This window comes from Venturia canescens, chromosome 1 (assembly GCF_019457755.1).
Source record: "Venturia canescens isolate UGA chromosome 1, ASM1945775v1, whole genome shotgun sequence".
NCBI classification, from domain to species: Eukaryota; Metazoa; Arthropoda; class Insecta; order Hymenoptera; family Ichneumonidae; genus Venturia; species Venturia canescens.
In genome coordinates this window covers 14,590,786-14,606,250 of record NC_057421.1, presented here as the reverse complement: position 1 = coordinate 14,606,250, position 15,465 = coordinate 14,590,786, and the positions used below count along the sequence as shown (strand labels likewise).

The following is a 15,465-nucleotide window of genomic DNA, read 5'->3' as shown; positions in this document are numbered from 1 at the left end:
TCTCCCTGTCTCCCGGTCGTCTCTCCAGGGTAATTTGGGCGTCCGAGACCCCTCGTAGAAACACACGACCAGCCCTTCGTCTTCGTTTCAGTTTTCCCCTGCGAGAATGAAAGGAAGGAAGAAATATAAAAGGGGAAAAGGAAGGGGAGCAGCCATTCGGAAGGTGTGTGAGGGCGGGATGTAAACAGACAAGAAAATCGTCAAAAACTACGTCCATTAGTGATGAACTTGACCTCTTTACACAATTTACCCCAAACCTTCCCTGTCCGTCACGAAATCATCGTCCCCATAAACCTATTATGTCGCGTTATCTCGTCCCATTAACGAAATTAGATACGATTTTTTTTTAAAAAAAAAACTTTTCCATGCTTCCTTTTCCGGAAGGAAAACAGTTGGCTTTGGAATTCACTGAGCATAAACGAGAGGATTGGTCCTCCGTTTTTATATTTCCAAAAAATAACGACGGTGATCGCACTTTCAATTTCTTGCTCCAGTGCTGGTGTGAGGACGATGATTTAAAACGACACTTTTTCAAGTCCCAAATTCGTGGGAGCGCGTTAATGTCGGACGCTTTTTTCGCGTCGTACCATCGCGTTAAATGAATGAAAAATTTTATCGAAATGGAGCCTGTTTCCGGCTCTTTTGCTTCAGAGAAATCTCGGAAAAACGGTCTGATATTTTGTTGTTTCGATGCTGGCACCGAAGTCTCGATCGATGGGGTTCGAACTTTTAGTGAAACTTAAAAAAACAGGGTAACGTTTAAAATGATGAAAATGCGATTGAAAACTACGCGTAAAGTCTCGATCCCGAAATGCGTTGGAAATAAAACTCCATGATCGTTGGAACGCGCGCATTCTTCACGACGAATTCACGACGAATTCGTGGGAATAAAAAAAAAGCCAACCTCATTCTCGCCACGTTTTATTTTTCAACCCCATTTTTCTGGCCTCTCTGAAGAATTTTATTACTAATTCTCCCGAGCCGAGGAAACGTCAATTTCGGTACGTGTCGCACGAGCCGAGTCCTTAATCAATGCTGGCAAGTGGTCAAAGACACGTACACACAGGAACACACGAGTTACACACTCCTCGATTTTTCGCGTTGGATAGGCGACTGCGAGGTTACGACGTAGACGTCAAAGGCCAACCCGGCTGACCCGGTCTTGATCCCCACTCTCGAGAGGCCATCAAATTATACAAATAAAGCCAACAAAACTCTGTGCCATTATTCCTTTTTATCGTACCGATTCATTCTCGAAAAAAATGTCAACCAAAACATGTCGAATTTGGTTGGTAAATAAAACGACTTTTCTCACCATTTCTCACTTCAGTCCCACTCAACTCAACGTCAAATCATTCCGTTTTACGCTAAAAACAAACTCGAAGTAACCTCGCGACAAACTTGATCGTATTTCGACTTTTCGAAGCAAAATTCGGTGAATTTTTTCTCCAGTTCCATCGTTACCTTTTTCAACACTCTTGGATTAACGTGAAACGCTCCGCCATTTTGATTTTTTCCAGAGGAATGCTGCTACGTTTTGTAAATACACAAATTTATTTACAATTTCATTGCGCTCGTTTTTTTGTACCTTCATTCGAGAGGGGTTCAAGACAACGGACGACGTTCCTTTGCCACGATTGACCGAAAAGAAAAAAGCTCATTGGGAATTAGATTATTTTATAAATTTCTCGTTGGGTCAATCGAAGTGATTTCTTCGGAAATTCACCGACAAATTAACGCACGATTTATTATCGTCGACTACACAAAAAAACACGTTCCGTTTGACCCCTGGATCTCTTCGCTCATTACAGTGCTTCGTGCACAAACAAAAGTTTCGTGCGCTCACTGGCGGAATAAACCGAAAACATCTCGAAAATATGGTAACAAGTAAACGATTCAATTAACCCAATTACACTTGTGTTGATCGAGAATTCGTCGGAGAATCGAGCTTCGGGGGAGAAAAGCTCGCCCGAAAAACCCGACGAGTTACGGGCGCAGTCGGTTGACATGGAAATCGAATTACCGAATGGCTATGGAAGAAAACAAAAAATTACTCACCAATCGCCGAAGTCTAATGATCCGACGAAAACCTCCAGGATATCAGAGCAGATCTTTAACACAACACGCACACACACACAACACTTCTTTATAAATTATTATTTAATGCTAACATCGGGCGCGCCTATTTTTTAACTTTCGTAATGGAAAGAAGAATTAACCGTCGTGTGTAACAAAGCACAACACGAGAGGAGAAAGAATGAGGATTGTTGAGGATCGAGAGAACCGTATACGTATGCGCTTACGAGTCCACTCGGTCGGACTCGGTGAAACTTCCGAAAACTCGCGATCCTGCGGTTCTAGGGGCTCGCATTTGATAACGAAGGCTCGTCGGGGATGGGTTAAAGAAATAAAGAAAAGCAACGAAATCCATTCTAGGGGGAAACTCGTTGCAAAATATTCGTACAAATTTATCGGGAACGTAAAAAAATCTCTTTGGCATAAATACAAAAATGGAAAACAGTTTTTATTCTATTTCTCGATTTCTTTGAACTCTCTTACGATCGTGCCTCGAAATTTCGACCGGTAATGCTAAGACTGATCGTTTTGACCGAGAACAGTCAAAAGGCCTTTTAGCAGAGTGCACCGAGCTTCTGGACTCGAAAAAGTTCTGTGTGAAATCATCGCTCGTTTTCCCTCACTATTGTTGAAACCATTATTTTTCACTGCGAATAAAATGACGCTGTGAATTTTTGCAATAATGAACAGTTTTCATACAACAATTTTGGACCCTCCACGTTCGTTTGCAAACCGAGCGAGTAAAAACCACTTTTATTCTGCAAAAACATTTTTTCCATGATTTTATTCGAAGGAGCAATTTTCGATTTACGTAGAAAAATCAAGATAATAAATTATGGAAAACCATACGACGAGCATCGAATATAAGCAAATGCTGTGTTCCCTTCTTCGTGTGTTTTATAAACCAAACAATCGATAAGCCTTTATGACTCAAAAAATAATTTGCTAACGATGGCCCAGTGTTGATGACATTTTCTGAAGTCCCTAACACTTGAAATGTCTTGAGCTCTCAGTATTAGTATTTATATGCGCGGTTGTACAAGGGTTTCTGCTCAAAATCCTCTCCTCTATTCGATAAATTCGTAGGAGAGATTGCAACAATGGACGTAGCAAAGAGGGCGCTCTAAAATTCCCGAAGAGGTGTTTCGATCGAGTGTACCATTCACCCCCGTTCGATGCAACCCTCGAACCGAATTGTTTGCACTTATTTTCGAGGGATATGATAAAATGTGTGCATAAATTGAACAAAAATTAACATAACGAAACGAAAAAAGTGAACGAAAATGTATCGGATAAAAATGTACGAACGTGCATTCGAATGATTCGGAAAATTTGAATTTTTTCTAAAAAATCCATACTCGAATTAGGCTCAAACTTTCGTACTATGTCTAGCGCTGTTAAGTTGAAAAAATGCGATGACGAATTCGGAATAATTTTTTCAGAAACGCGACAGCGTCGTTAAACGAAATTCGAATTTCCAAAAATTTTAATTCCACGAAAAAATAAAAAGAAACTCGAAAGTGAAATATCTGTTGTCGTTTTTTTGAAACACGAACTTCGAGGCGCTTCTCCCAACGGAGGTGAAGAAAATAAAAAAAAAATTCGTTCTCTGCGCATATTTATACGTTTCTGTGTGTCGAGGAATTCCACGCTAAATTGAACCGGCTTTGATCCTCGTAACGAAATATGTTTGACCCTTTGAGAGATCGCTGAATGGCACCCGGGAACGGTGCAACTCTTTCAGGCATTTTCGAATATCGACTCGGAATACATCGCATTGTCTCTCGGTGAAACGATTCGAATGGTAAATAAATATCGTTGGTTATCGTTTCCATGTGAATTTGTGCGATAGACCACGCTAAAATATTTGAAGACCCAGGCAAACAGAGGCAATACTGTTCCTAGACATGCTCGAAATTTCTCCGATTTTATGTCCAGTTGAACTCGAAATCGAGACGAAGCACGAGGTTGGAATATATTTTTTTATACCATTGAGAAAAAAACGCTATTCGAAATGTAAAGATGAGAAACGAGTATTTGGTTGTCGAGTCAACTGACATCGATTATTTTCATGCCTTACGAATAATTGAATGAAAATTATGTGAAATCGTTCCGACTAATTCTCTTTGTTCCTCATCGTCATCCACTTCTGAAAAAATGAAGTTAATTTGAAACTTCGTTTCGACGGCGAGACTCGCCCGATGTTTCCAATTTCACATGAAATATTAGATTTCGAAATGATGAATATTTTCTGAGAGAAAAAATCTATATAAAAGTAGTAAAAACTAATTTTTTCCACGAAATTCTGTAGCAGATTTAAACGAAGAAATAAGATGAAAACGAAAATGGTCGACCGGTGAGTTCAATTTAGCGTGGAAATCGTTAGAGTATGAGGATTGCAATTACACTGATAATGTGGCATTGTTACGAGGAAACAACAAATGCCCGAGATATATTCGCAGTTTCTCACGACGAATAATCAGACGATCGAGCGCGCGAGGCGAAAGAGAGGGAGAGAAAGCGCGCGCGAAAAAGGAACGGGTTAATAATACGAGAGTGATCGAAAGACCGATAAAAAGAGAGAGTGAGTGAGTGAGTATGAAGCGAAAGGTTTCGCGGCAAGTATCACACTGAGGGGTTGTTTCCTTGGCCCCCGTCGCGGAACTACAACAACGCCGCCCCTCGAGTTTCCGACTCACTACGAAATCGTCACGAGCCACGCAAACGCTACGAAAAAGAGAGGGAGAGGGGGGAGAGAGGCAGAAAATAAAAAGACCTCTTGATCCTAAGCCTCCGCGTGCGACCGACCTTCTATTGTTTCACAAAGCGATTGGCTTGTTTGAGCCTCAACGGAGCTTCGCCGCGATACTCGAGTAGGGCGAAGCAAGCATCTAGGCCCCACGAGGCCGAGTAAACGCGAGCGACCGCGCTCGTCGACTAACAGAGTCGCGACGTTCTGTTACACGGAGCTTTAACGAACCTCACGCAGCAGCAGGACAGGGGAACAAAGCGATGCGCGGGAGAGGTGGGAACGGCGAAAAATACGCAATAGCGCTCGGTAGCGCATAAAAACGTAAAGCGATGTATACAGACGCGTGCTATTGAAATTCGTAAATTGTAACGACATTTCTATCGTATTTTTGTTTTTATTAGTGCTTCGTTGACCTGCGGATCCCTCAAATTGGCAGCACTCTCGCTAATTTTACACATGCAATACACATTACAAAGCCATGTTTGGTAAAGAAGATCCTAAGAAATATTTAAGAAAAATAATGTATCAAACTCCAAGTAGAACGTTGAATCCGTTGAGCCGAATTACGCACGTCAGGTAGAATAGAACTTCGATATAAACCGTCGTGACCTTCGAATTATATACTTTCGAGTTTTCATTCACGATTTAATTCCATTTTTTTGGCTTCGGATTACTTGTTCGAGAAGTAGTACTTCGTGTTCAAGATCATTGTCTCAAGCGTCAAGACGAATGAAATTCCATTATTTCATTTCGTAATAAAAAAAAAAACGGGTTGAAGCTTTTATCGCGTAGAGAGCGTTTCGAGGTTATTTTTACCAAATTCATTTTCCGTTTGATTCAGATCTTCTAATCAATAAATCGGTTCACTTTCAACTTAGTCAAGCACTTTTTACTGAATCGTTATTTTCAACGAAAGTTTTCATTATAAAATCGAAAGAAACCAACGCACCTCGATTATTGTTCGTGTATATCATCGCGGTGTTGATGTTCCTCACGAAGCATATTACTTTATTCGCTCAGGTGAACGACGGTTGCTTCTTCTTGCACTCTCCGGAACGCGAAACAATCGAGAAAACTTTTTTCACTGCACTCACTTTTCCTTATCGCACTCGAAAATAACGGCTACCGCACTTAGCTCATGCACACATATTAGACCGAATGAAAGTATTTTTTTTTCTTGGCATCGAGCCCTGTAGGAAACGAAAACGCAAAACGACTATGCGTCGACCGTGCTCGGAACGATGCGACACTGACCGAGCTTGATTCATTCCGAAATCCTACACTTTTCGTTCTACGCGGCCTTTCATAACTATTTATGCATAGACATATGAATTTTATTTCTATGTATTTACTTACAAGCGCAACGGAGCGTCTGAGCCACATTCACGAAAAAAAAACATTTGGACTAAATTTTCGTACCGAGATAGATATTTTCGTTGGGATTTGCGTGAATAACTTTGTGAATCTGTTCTCAACGCTGCCAGTATACTCGATAGAAAATCCGACTAATCGGGAACAAAAATTACTGATGACGGCGCTGGCGTCGCAAGGTACAGTGTTCCCTAACGAATCTGCACACTTAACAGAAAATCGTTAAAATGATCGCGGATTACGGATAGTGCAAAAGAAAAATCAGTTACGCAATATGTTATTCGAACAGTAAATACAGAATAAATAATAATGATTTGAAAAAAATGTTCGTTATTTCATGACGGTTCATAAATACTTTGGAAATATATAGACGCGTAATATAAGAATTTATTTATAGTTGTTTAAGGCCTTGCACGCTTGGCCGCCATCTTTCGCTTTGACAAAATAAATTCTGTTGATAATCTCAAGTGCTTATTTTAATTGTTTTAGAGACCGGTATATCGCTATTGGAAAATCTCGGTTAAAGCTTGTCGGAAAACGCAAATTTTACGAGCCCATAAAAACATATTTGGTATTTTTTTCCCCTAAAATTCTATGCTTATCAGAAAGTACACCTGGGAGACGCTATACCGTGACTTTTTCTCTCTCATTATTCCGTACGCTATTCTTTTTAACTTCGTTAAACATCGGACAGCGAACGCGTATAGCTCATACGTTTAAGTTAATAATGACGGGAGTAGAGTTTCGCGTAGGAAATTTTTTCCTTTTACGTTCGTTTTTTTCGATTACACAAGTACACGTACATCAGCTTACTGTACAAGCGTTTCAGGACGATGTACAGTCCGAGAAAAGTGTGAAAATGGTGCAATGTCGGTGATATTTTCTGAAACAATGTTCGACTGAATGAAAATGACATGAAACATTATGTTTATAAAACATTAATATAAATAAAAAAGTACGAAAAAAATTGAAAAGGCTCCGGAAAATAAAATTTGGCTGAATCTCCCGAAACATTTGTATTTCAAGCGAAACTTACTGCGTTTGAGTGATCCATCTAAATATTAATTAATGAAAAACTAATTTGTACAAAAATCTGAGTTGAAACGAGTTGACACCCTGGCGAATGGTGTTATAGAAAATGAAACTGCAGACTTTCTCCTGTTCTTCCATGAAAATTGCTCCCAGTTCGTAGCTCAATTTGCTCTTCAATTTTCTATAAACTAGAGAGTGGGTTGGATTGAATTTTGTGTCCACTCTCAGTTATCGAGGAACTAGCTTGAAAGTAGAGTGAACGAGGGAGCGGGATTGTTATGAAATCAAAGCTCCTTCGGCACAGTTCATTTCTGCGGATTTTATTTGCAAAAAAATGTCTACGATAGCTATGAAAAAATAAATGATTTTTGAATCTTGTTAACGACTGTACGGTCGATCCGTCCTAAAATGCGATTGTGGTTGTCATATATAGCTCAGTGACGCGAAACGTGACAAAACGAGCTGAGAACTCGCCCACTCGTATCAAATGACGTATTCTAGTTTATGGATGGCCGAAGACAGTCGTCAAGTTTCGAGCGGATATAAATGTTTATCGAAAAAATCAGCCTCTGACGAGCGAGTAAACGGCTCTACGAAAATGGCTCTTTTTTTCATTTTGCTTTCGTCAGTTACCGTTTTTTGCCAACTTCTCCGTGAGTGATGTTATTCTACTATAATGTTAAGCTGGAATCCGTATTGAGGTGAAATTACGTTGATGAACAGAAACTTCAAGAAGGTTTAAAGCACTTCAACAATTTCGACCGACTGCCATTGAAATATGACGTTTAAGTGTCAAAAAAAATTCGCGTCGTTTATTAAGGGCGATTTGCAACTGGAATTAGGAACAAATAAACGAAAAAACAATTATTGAAGTGTCGTTAAAACAACAGAATTTATTTTTTAATCGTATAAAAACTAATTCCATGATGAAACACAGATCCGTCGATGGCACATAAGAGGGTAGTCGATGGCTCCGTTATTGATATCGAGCATGTACCTTTCATGGTGAGTTCTTTTCCAATGCTTTAAACTTTTCGATGAAACGTGTTATAAACGAATTCACGAGATTACAGCTGTCGTTCAGACTCAATGGCGAGCACATTTGCGGAGCTGCGATAATCAGTGATTCTTGGGGACTGACGGCCGCCCATTGTATACCGATGTGAGTCTTGAAAAAAATGATTCAAAGTACATGTACGATGGAAAATCCAAATAATCTACGCATGTCCAATTTCATCGATTCAATCGATTTTTCAATTTCGATTCAATCAATTTTTCTTTGATATTTTATTTCCTTCGAATTTATTTTGTTTTTACTTAATGTTTTTTTTTTTTTTTTTTTTTTCTATATGAAGAGCCCACTGCAATAGCCAAAATTATAGCGTTCGCAGTGGCTCGGAGTATCTGGACAAAGGTGGTAGAGTTGAAGATATAACGGTAATAGCCGTACACGAAAGCTATGACCCTCTCTCCCAAGCCTACGATATAGCAGCCTTCAGAGTTGAACGTCCCTTCAAACGCAGCAGCACTACGAAACCTATCGCTCTGCCCGGGAAGACTGACGTACCCGACGATTGGGGTGTGATTGCCGGATGGGGATATTATTCGGTCTCTGTTCGAGATAATCGTTATAAAATAAATTTCCGTTAAAATTCCTATTTTTTGCTCATTTTCAATTTTCCGAATGTTTCCGCACGACTTGAAATGAGCCGATAAGAAAAATAAGTAGTTTGCTCTTCTCGTGCATTCCAAATTTAAGAAACGAAGCGATTTAAGGTAGTTCATGCAGGAAACGATTTTCTTAGGAAAGTCTTGAAATTTACAGAGATTTTAAGTGGGTAGTCGAATGACACGCGTATCAAATTTTAACGGGTTCGTCTTATTGGTTATTGAGGTAAACGTGGTTAATTTCGTGCACATGGGGTCACTTTGACCCCAGATCATTTTTCACATCGAATATCTCGGTAACTATGCGCTTTTCGGAATAAAAGGTTTAGTCACTTTTTGCAGAGAATTGATCCAACTTTAAGGCTGCAAAGTCGGATTTCCAATAAAATCTTTTTTCAGTGTTCAAAAACGTGCTCAAAGTTGATAGTGCGCGTAAAAAGCACTTTTTCGGTTAAATCTCTCGTAAAAAATTAAATTTTGAGTTTTGAAAAAAATCCTTACAGAGTTTTACAGACAAGGGTCCATGCTTTAAGGGAAAAATAGTCCAGTTTGCGACCGTTCCAAAAAGTGTATTTATTTTGGAGTATGAAGTTGGCTATGCTTCCTACTTTTAGAGAGGGGATAACGATTTCTTAATATTGGGGGTTTTACTTATGAGACGCTCATCTGTAAATGCTATTCATGTGAGAAAAAAATTTTTCGGTCAACCTGACCCCAGATGCACGCTAAGGGTTAAATATGAAGAAAAATAGACAGGGTTATAGGGACCATGCGTAAAAAATCGTTTATCTTTCCATACAACGAATTAACGCTTCTTACGAAGTTTATGAAAAACGTACACAATAACAATGAAGTATATAACGAAAGTCTGGAAAAAAATTTGAGACGATTGTCTTACTGGGTAATAATGATATATTGCGTTAAAGATTGAACGAAATTGGTAATGAGCACTCGTATTTCGGCATTTTATTTCTTCTTGGCTTGGCCCATTCCTGTCACAGCCTTCTGTCTTTTTATTAAAACTTTTTTCTTGATCCATTTCTCATTGTGTTTTCCTTTGAGCTCTCTAAAGCGATTTTTGATACAAAAACTGTAGTATTTTCGCCAGGAACGAATGAAATTTGGGGTTCAGTCAGCGATGAATCCCCGAATAATCAATGGCTTGTAATTCTATTAGCCAAAATATAAGTTGAAAAAATTTATTTACAATTTCGAATTAATAACTCTGACATGAATTTGAAGTGGTTATATATTTAATTAGGAAGTAAAAATCGGTCCAATTTAGACACCCATAAAATATGATCCTTCGGGCACGATCCACCTTAAATTTTCTGCACGATTTTTTTCGACGATTTCATGAAATGCAGTACACTTCGATAAAAAAAATAAAAATAATTCTTAAAAATGAAAACAGCTCGAGCTACCGCATTGACAAATAAAAAATTTACGATTGCTCAGAAACGCGCAGTACTCTCGGAAAAACTGGAATTTGCAGTCGTACCAAAAGTCGATCGGATGCAATGTGCGGATGATTATGAAGGGCGTTATTCAGTGACGCCAACGGACGTGTGCTATGGTTATAGAAAGGGTGGCGAAGATGCTTGCAAGGTAACAAAACCCAATTTCCTCATATTTGTATTAGTTTTATAGAGAAGTTTCATTACGAATCTCATTATAAGTAACACGAGTGTTTCAAACATTATTGAAGGGTGATTCGGGAGGTCCATTATTCTCAAGCTCGAATATCCTGCTCGGAATAACTTCGTGGGGTGACGGATGTGGTCAGCCAAGGTCCCCAGGAGTTTACACAACGATTTTCCTAGTGCTCGATTGGATAACTGAAAAAACTGGCGTTACGAGTACGCATTGAGAACTACGAAAGTGTTTGGAAATTATCGATCGATCGATTACTTGGTACGTCAGTGGCGTTATCGCAACGCCAGTACACTTAAAACGACACTAATATTATTCGAAAGATTCCTGGCCCTGGCTTCGTGCCAAGTGCAATAAACACTTTTATAGTAAACCGGAAATCTTGCGGAGCCCTCGGATATCGCTTAATCGTCGTCATAATCGAACGTCTCACTTTCGAGCTTTCAAAATTCAAACTCCGAATCCTCAAACATTTCGTGCTTCGGTAGCAAAGGCATGTGCCCCCTTAAAACTGCCAAATCATATTGTCATACCTGGTTTAAGGGGAAAAATACACGCACAGAAAAAATCGCGAAGAACTTTGTTTGTTCTTTGAATGCTTGACAATATGCTGCAGAGTTGGAAACAAATTTATTCGTAAAACAAAAGTTCATTCGATTTTTCTGCATTTATTTTTTTATTTCCCAAATGAAAAAAAAGCGAGCGTAAATTGTTTATTCATCATAAAAATTATGGTTCGAAATGCCGTGCAATTTATTTTCAGTATTCAAAATTTCGAGAACGATTACTTGAGAACAATTATTGATTCACGTAGGATTCACGCAGCTCAAGTAAAAACCTGGTCGTTGCGGAATGAATACCAAGGTCGACATCGTACTTTTACTATGCCCCCGTACTGAACCGTCTCATGCGCAACATCGTCAAATTGACCGCAGTGCCCATCTAGGGCGTCTAGAAATTCAGAAAAAATAATGAAAACAAACTAAATCTCTGATGATAATTTTTGTTTCACTCTTCACTGAAGTTTGCAGCATCACAATGGAAATAATATACAACTTTCTGTTTCATTTGACGTCTTATTTTTGCTTCCATCCACAAACGTACGGGGAAGAATCTAACGAAAAAATATTCCTCACCGTAATACGTAATAAACATCGCGATTTATTTACATTCTGGCCCTGTCGTACTTTACTATTTTCGTTTAATTTCCATAAAACAGTTTTCTCATGACCTCATTCTTACTAGTGAAATATCCACAAAAACGCAGCGTTCTATAATCGATAAATTGTTTTTATTTTAATTGCCGTAGGAGTCCGCAGTCTCACTCGTAAATATCGATTGGCAGAAGTCCACCGACAGTAAAATCGCTTTACAAAGTCACGTATGTTTACGTATGTAGTCGTGTGAATTGGTGAAAGAAGTGAGCGAGTTCATAATTCAATTCGCACGTTGCCAGTTTTCGTGCTCAGCCGCACGTCACGGCAAAATCACTTTTTGTATCGAGCCACAGATACATTCGCACATAGATATTCGTGAAAACAGGTGTCTTTGAAATCTCCGTTCAGAGCTTCGGATTCTTGTCAATGCTTTTGCTATCATAAATTATGCACACGTGTGTGATGGAAAAAAGCTCCAAATTCGCAAATTGATCCTTAAGCTTTCATGAGTATGCAGCGGGGGTGCAAAAATTAAATATAAAAAATATTTCAATTCTTAATTTGTTCTAACCATTTCTTTCTTGTTGTTGCACTTCATTCTCTTCTGCCTTTCATATAATTATGGATTCTAACGAACGTTCATAAATAGAGGAGTTTTGAGATTCAGAATTTCGAACCCGATAGTTATTCAACGATTCGGTGTCTGGAGTACCTTTGTTTCATCATAGTTAACGAGAAAATTATTGACTTATTTTCAAATTCGTGTAAAGACACATGGATTCATTGAATCCGTGGCCAACTCAGTTACTGAGCATAAAAATTTTGTATCGATGCGTCTACACAAGAAATTTCACCGTGCTAAATGATACGAGAAGGGACGTGGATGATTTCCAGTCTGTACTTACATCACCTAAAACCTTTATTTTCACTTAATATCTGTTTTTTAATTACTTTTTTACACTAAAGAAAAAGCATAATCTTGAAAAGATAATTATTCGAATGGGCTCGTGATATGGCCCTGAACTTTGAATGCTCAATAGAATCTACACATTTTTCAATATTTTCACAATAATAATCATAACTTGGTCATCAATTTTCTAGACTTTTGTAGAATAGTTTTAAGATGAAATTGTCTATGGAAAATACGAATTTTTAATGCTTTTTCAAAGGCTGATTTCGAAGTACCAATATTTACAACTCAAAATGCATTCCATTCAGATCAACTTCACGGCCGACCGGAATCCTCAGGAGCTTAAACAATATCAGAGGTTTTTTTGTTTGCCAATTAAGCTGGTAACGTTGCTGGCGTTATTTGGACGTTAACATTGTCCGGCAATATGACGAACTTGCTGTCTTTGTAATTCAAAAGATTTCCGGCTCGGGCTTCGTGCCAAGCCAAATAACCGTTTTTATAATAAGCTGGAAGTCTCTCGAAGCTCCCGGATATCGCCAAATCATCGTTATAATCGAACTGTTGATTTCCGAGCGTGTGAGCGTGTCTCTTATTCGTTGATTTCAACTTTGAATCTTCAAGCATTTCAGCCTTCGTTGGCAGTGACACTTTTCCCCTCAATACTCTCAAATAGTATTTTATCTGTTTTGAAGAAAGCAATAAACAAACGTTTTTTAACATTTCAATGAGAAAAAGCAACCAAAAAGACAATTCAGAGGACGGATATTTTCACACAAGCTCATCTCATGACAAGTTACCATCAAAATTCAATGCATTTTATTTTTTATTGTCAATAATGTGATAGCTACTAATGTTGAAAAGTCCCAAACAACTTGATATTATTAAAAGTCTTAGAATTCGAAACGAAAATGATTTTTTTCATCGTTTCGAGTCTTTCGTTCTACTTGTACGTAAAATTAGGTGAATTATTTTTATACCTGCATATGGAAAAGAGCAAACGGAATGACCGTGGTAGGAATTCCAACGATGCACATCGACGGATGTTCGACATTGACCAAATGCTTGTACAAAGGACTGACATAGTTCTCGTCAATCTTTATTGAGCAGCTTTCATCCAAAAATGGGAAGGTGTATTTGTAACCGGTGCAATAGATGAAAGAATCGACCTCAACGTTCGTACCATCCCGTAAAGTGAATTGTTTGTTGCTTATTTTCTCAACTCCAGCCACCTGCGTCATATTGTAGGGCAAAGAACCGTTCAATCTGTGAATGATGAACGAAAAATGTGAATTATAAACGAATTTAAAAATAGAACTTTACATTTATCATTGTAGAAATATAGAGTAAGAAAATTACCTTTCATGATTGTGACTGAGATAAACATGACTTGCTTTGCCTGCGACTTCGATACCGATGTCAATGCCTGAAGAAGAGGCTCCCAAGACGATCACACGTTTCCCCTCAAATTGATCTGGTTTCCTATATTCGTGGCTATGCATCACACTCCCAGGGAATGTTTCGATACCCGGTATCAGTGGTATGTCCGGCTCGAAAAAATGACTAACGAACATTGTTTTATGTTAGATAGTAAAAAAATTTCATTTTATGTAAAATTTTAATTATCCTTATTTCAATTGAGGAATAAATGGCATAATCGATTTGTGGTTTACCCGTTGCAAATCACAACTGCATCGAAGTCTTTCTCCTCGAGTACTTGGGTTTTTATGTTTCTCACTCGAACTTTCCAACTGGTTTTTTTCCAATGATCTGCATTTATCACTGGACGAACGCATTCGACTCTGGTATTGAACTGAGGAATCACATGAAAATAAAAAAATTATTGTTTCAATAAAATCTTGAAAGATATTCAAATAAATTATGATAATGGTTGTGAGTCGACGTGCCTGGATGTATTGACGAAGTTGAAAATGATCAGCATAATCGTGCAAGTAATGCAGAACATCCTGATGAGTTCCACAAGCAGCATCGGTCGATTGTCCCAGTGTCAAGTAGTCCGGAAAACTCATCAATTTTAATGGTAAATTCGTTCTGAAAGCGATGAAAAATTCAATGAGAATAAGAGAGGCAAAGGAAACACATTAATCCCTCTCTCCAAATGTGATTCTTTAAGGCGTTTGAATGATATTTGCAAATATTATAAAATAAGGTATAAAATACTGACCTCAAGTTTGCATACATGCTCGAATGTATGGGATATCCATGATCATCGAGGCCGATTTTTTCTTCGTAAATCCAAGTGCCACCGACATCATTTTGCTGTTCGAAAACCGCGGGCTCGAAGTTTCGCGTTTCGCTCGCCAAGTGTCTAGCGGCGCAAAGGCCAGCCGCTCCTGCTCCAATAACGCAAACGCGAATTCTCGTAGACTTGTCAGAATCACCCATCTCTGATACAGCACTGAATCTATGAACAAGAATTCCAAGATCAGAAAAATGTTGAAAAAAACTGAAACAGAATGTCGACTGAAGGATGAAACGATGAAACACTTTGGCTTACAAATCGACGGTTTATATACGACGAGACGACGCAGAGGCTTCAGGAAACCGCGACAAAAACATTCGAACCGCTAGATAAGATGACCGCGATGATTTCACTCCACGGACGAACCGGATACGGTTAATTTTTAAACGTAACTCGTCAAAAGCTATAGCATATTTGTTTTCAAATTCGAATTTTTCCATTACACATTCCAAATACATAGTTCAACAAACTACACTACACTGTCGTGGTCAATTATTTCTAGAGACGCTGCAGCGTCTTGACGCTAAGTATATAAAAGAAAATCGTTCATCAGCCATGTCGAGTTCACTCGAGAATTTCAATT

The 15,465-nt window shown here is 38.6% G+C and overlaps 3 protein-coding genes across 36 annotated transcripts in view; 1 reads left to right on the top strand and 2 right to left on the bottom strand.

Moving 5' to 3' along the window:
• Positions 1–6,205, bottom strand: part of pHCl-1 (pH-sensitive chloride channel 1) — a 116,088-nt gene extending 109,883 nt beyond the window's left edge. For 22 of the 33 annotated variants that reach the window (XM_043429170.1, XM_043429188.1, XM_043429179.1 and 19 more), the window contains exon 1: positions 2,059–3,229. The gene's annotated coding sequence lies outside the window, so the exon portion shown is untranslated. Of the gene's footprint in view, positions 1–2,058; positions 3,230–4,482; positions 4,774–4,852; positions 4,999–5,359; positions 5,465–5,644; positions 5,664–5,777; positions 6,157–6,184 lie in introns of those variants that run through there. The other 11 variants (XM_043429136.1, XM_043429117.1, XM_043429098.1 and 8 more) reach the window with 11 other exon arrangements.
• Positions 6,206–7,690: 1,485 nt separating this feature from the next.
• Positions 7,691–12,265, top strand: LOC122417919 (trypsin-4-like). Of its 2 annotated transcripts, none has more exons than XM_043431852.1 (7): positions 7,691–7,884; positions 8,169–8,236; positions 8,305–8,393; positions 8,587–8,839; positions 10,358–10,507; positions 10,608–10,813; positions 11,862–12,265. In XM_043431852.1, exons 1-6 carry the CDS (start codon positions 7,719–7,721, stop codon positions 10,767–10,769), a joined length of 888 nt encoding a protein of 295 aa, XP_043287787.1. In that variant the 5' UTR covers positions 7,691–7,718; the 3' UTR covers positions 10,770–10,813; positions 11,862–12,265. The 2 variants fall into 2 exon arrangements, with proteins under 2 accessions (XP_043287787.1, XP_043287779.1); XM_043431844.1 differs by lacking the exon at positions 11,862–12,265 and adding an exon at positions 11,367–11,619 and having other exon boundaries at positions 7,692–7,884.
• A 345-nt stretch (positions 12,266–12,610) lies between these two features.
• Positions 12,611–15,439, bottom strand: LOC122417913 (flavin-containing monooxygenase FMO GS-OX-like 4). The gene is made up of 7 exons (XM_043431830.1): positions 15,138–15,439; positions 14,805–15,044; positions 14,527–14,671; positions 14,293–14,432; positions 13,979–14,182; positions 13,600–13,885; positions 12,611–13,303 (listed from the first exon to the last, which is right to left on the bottom strand). The coding sequence occupies exons 2-7, from the start codon at positions 15,023–15,025 to the stop codon at positions 12,995–12,997; spliced, it is 1,305 nt and encodes a 434-aa protein (XP_043287765.1). The 5' UTR covers positions 15,026–15,044; positions 15,138–15,439; the 3' UTR covers positions 12,611–12,994.
• Positions 15,440–15,465: the final 26 nt, after the last annotated feature.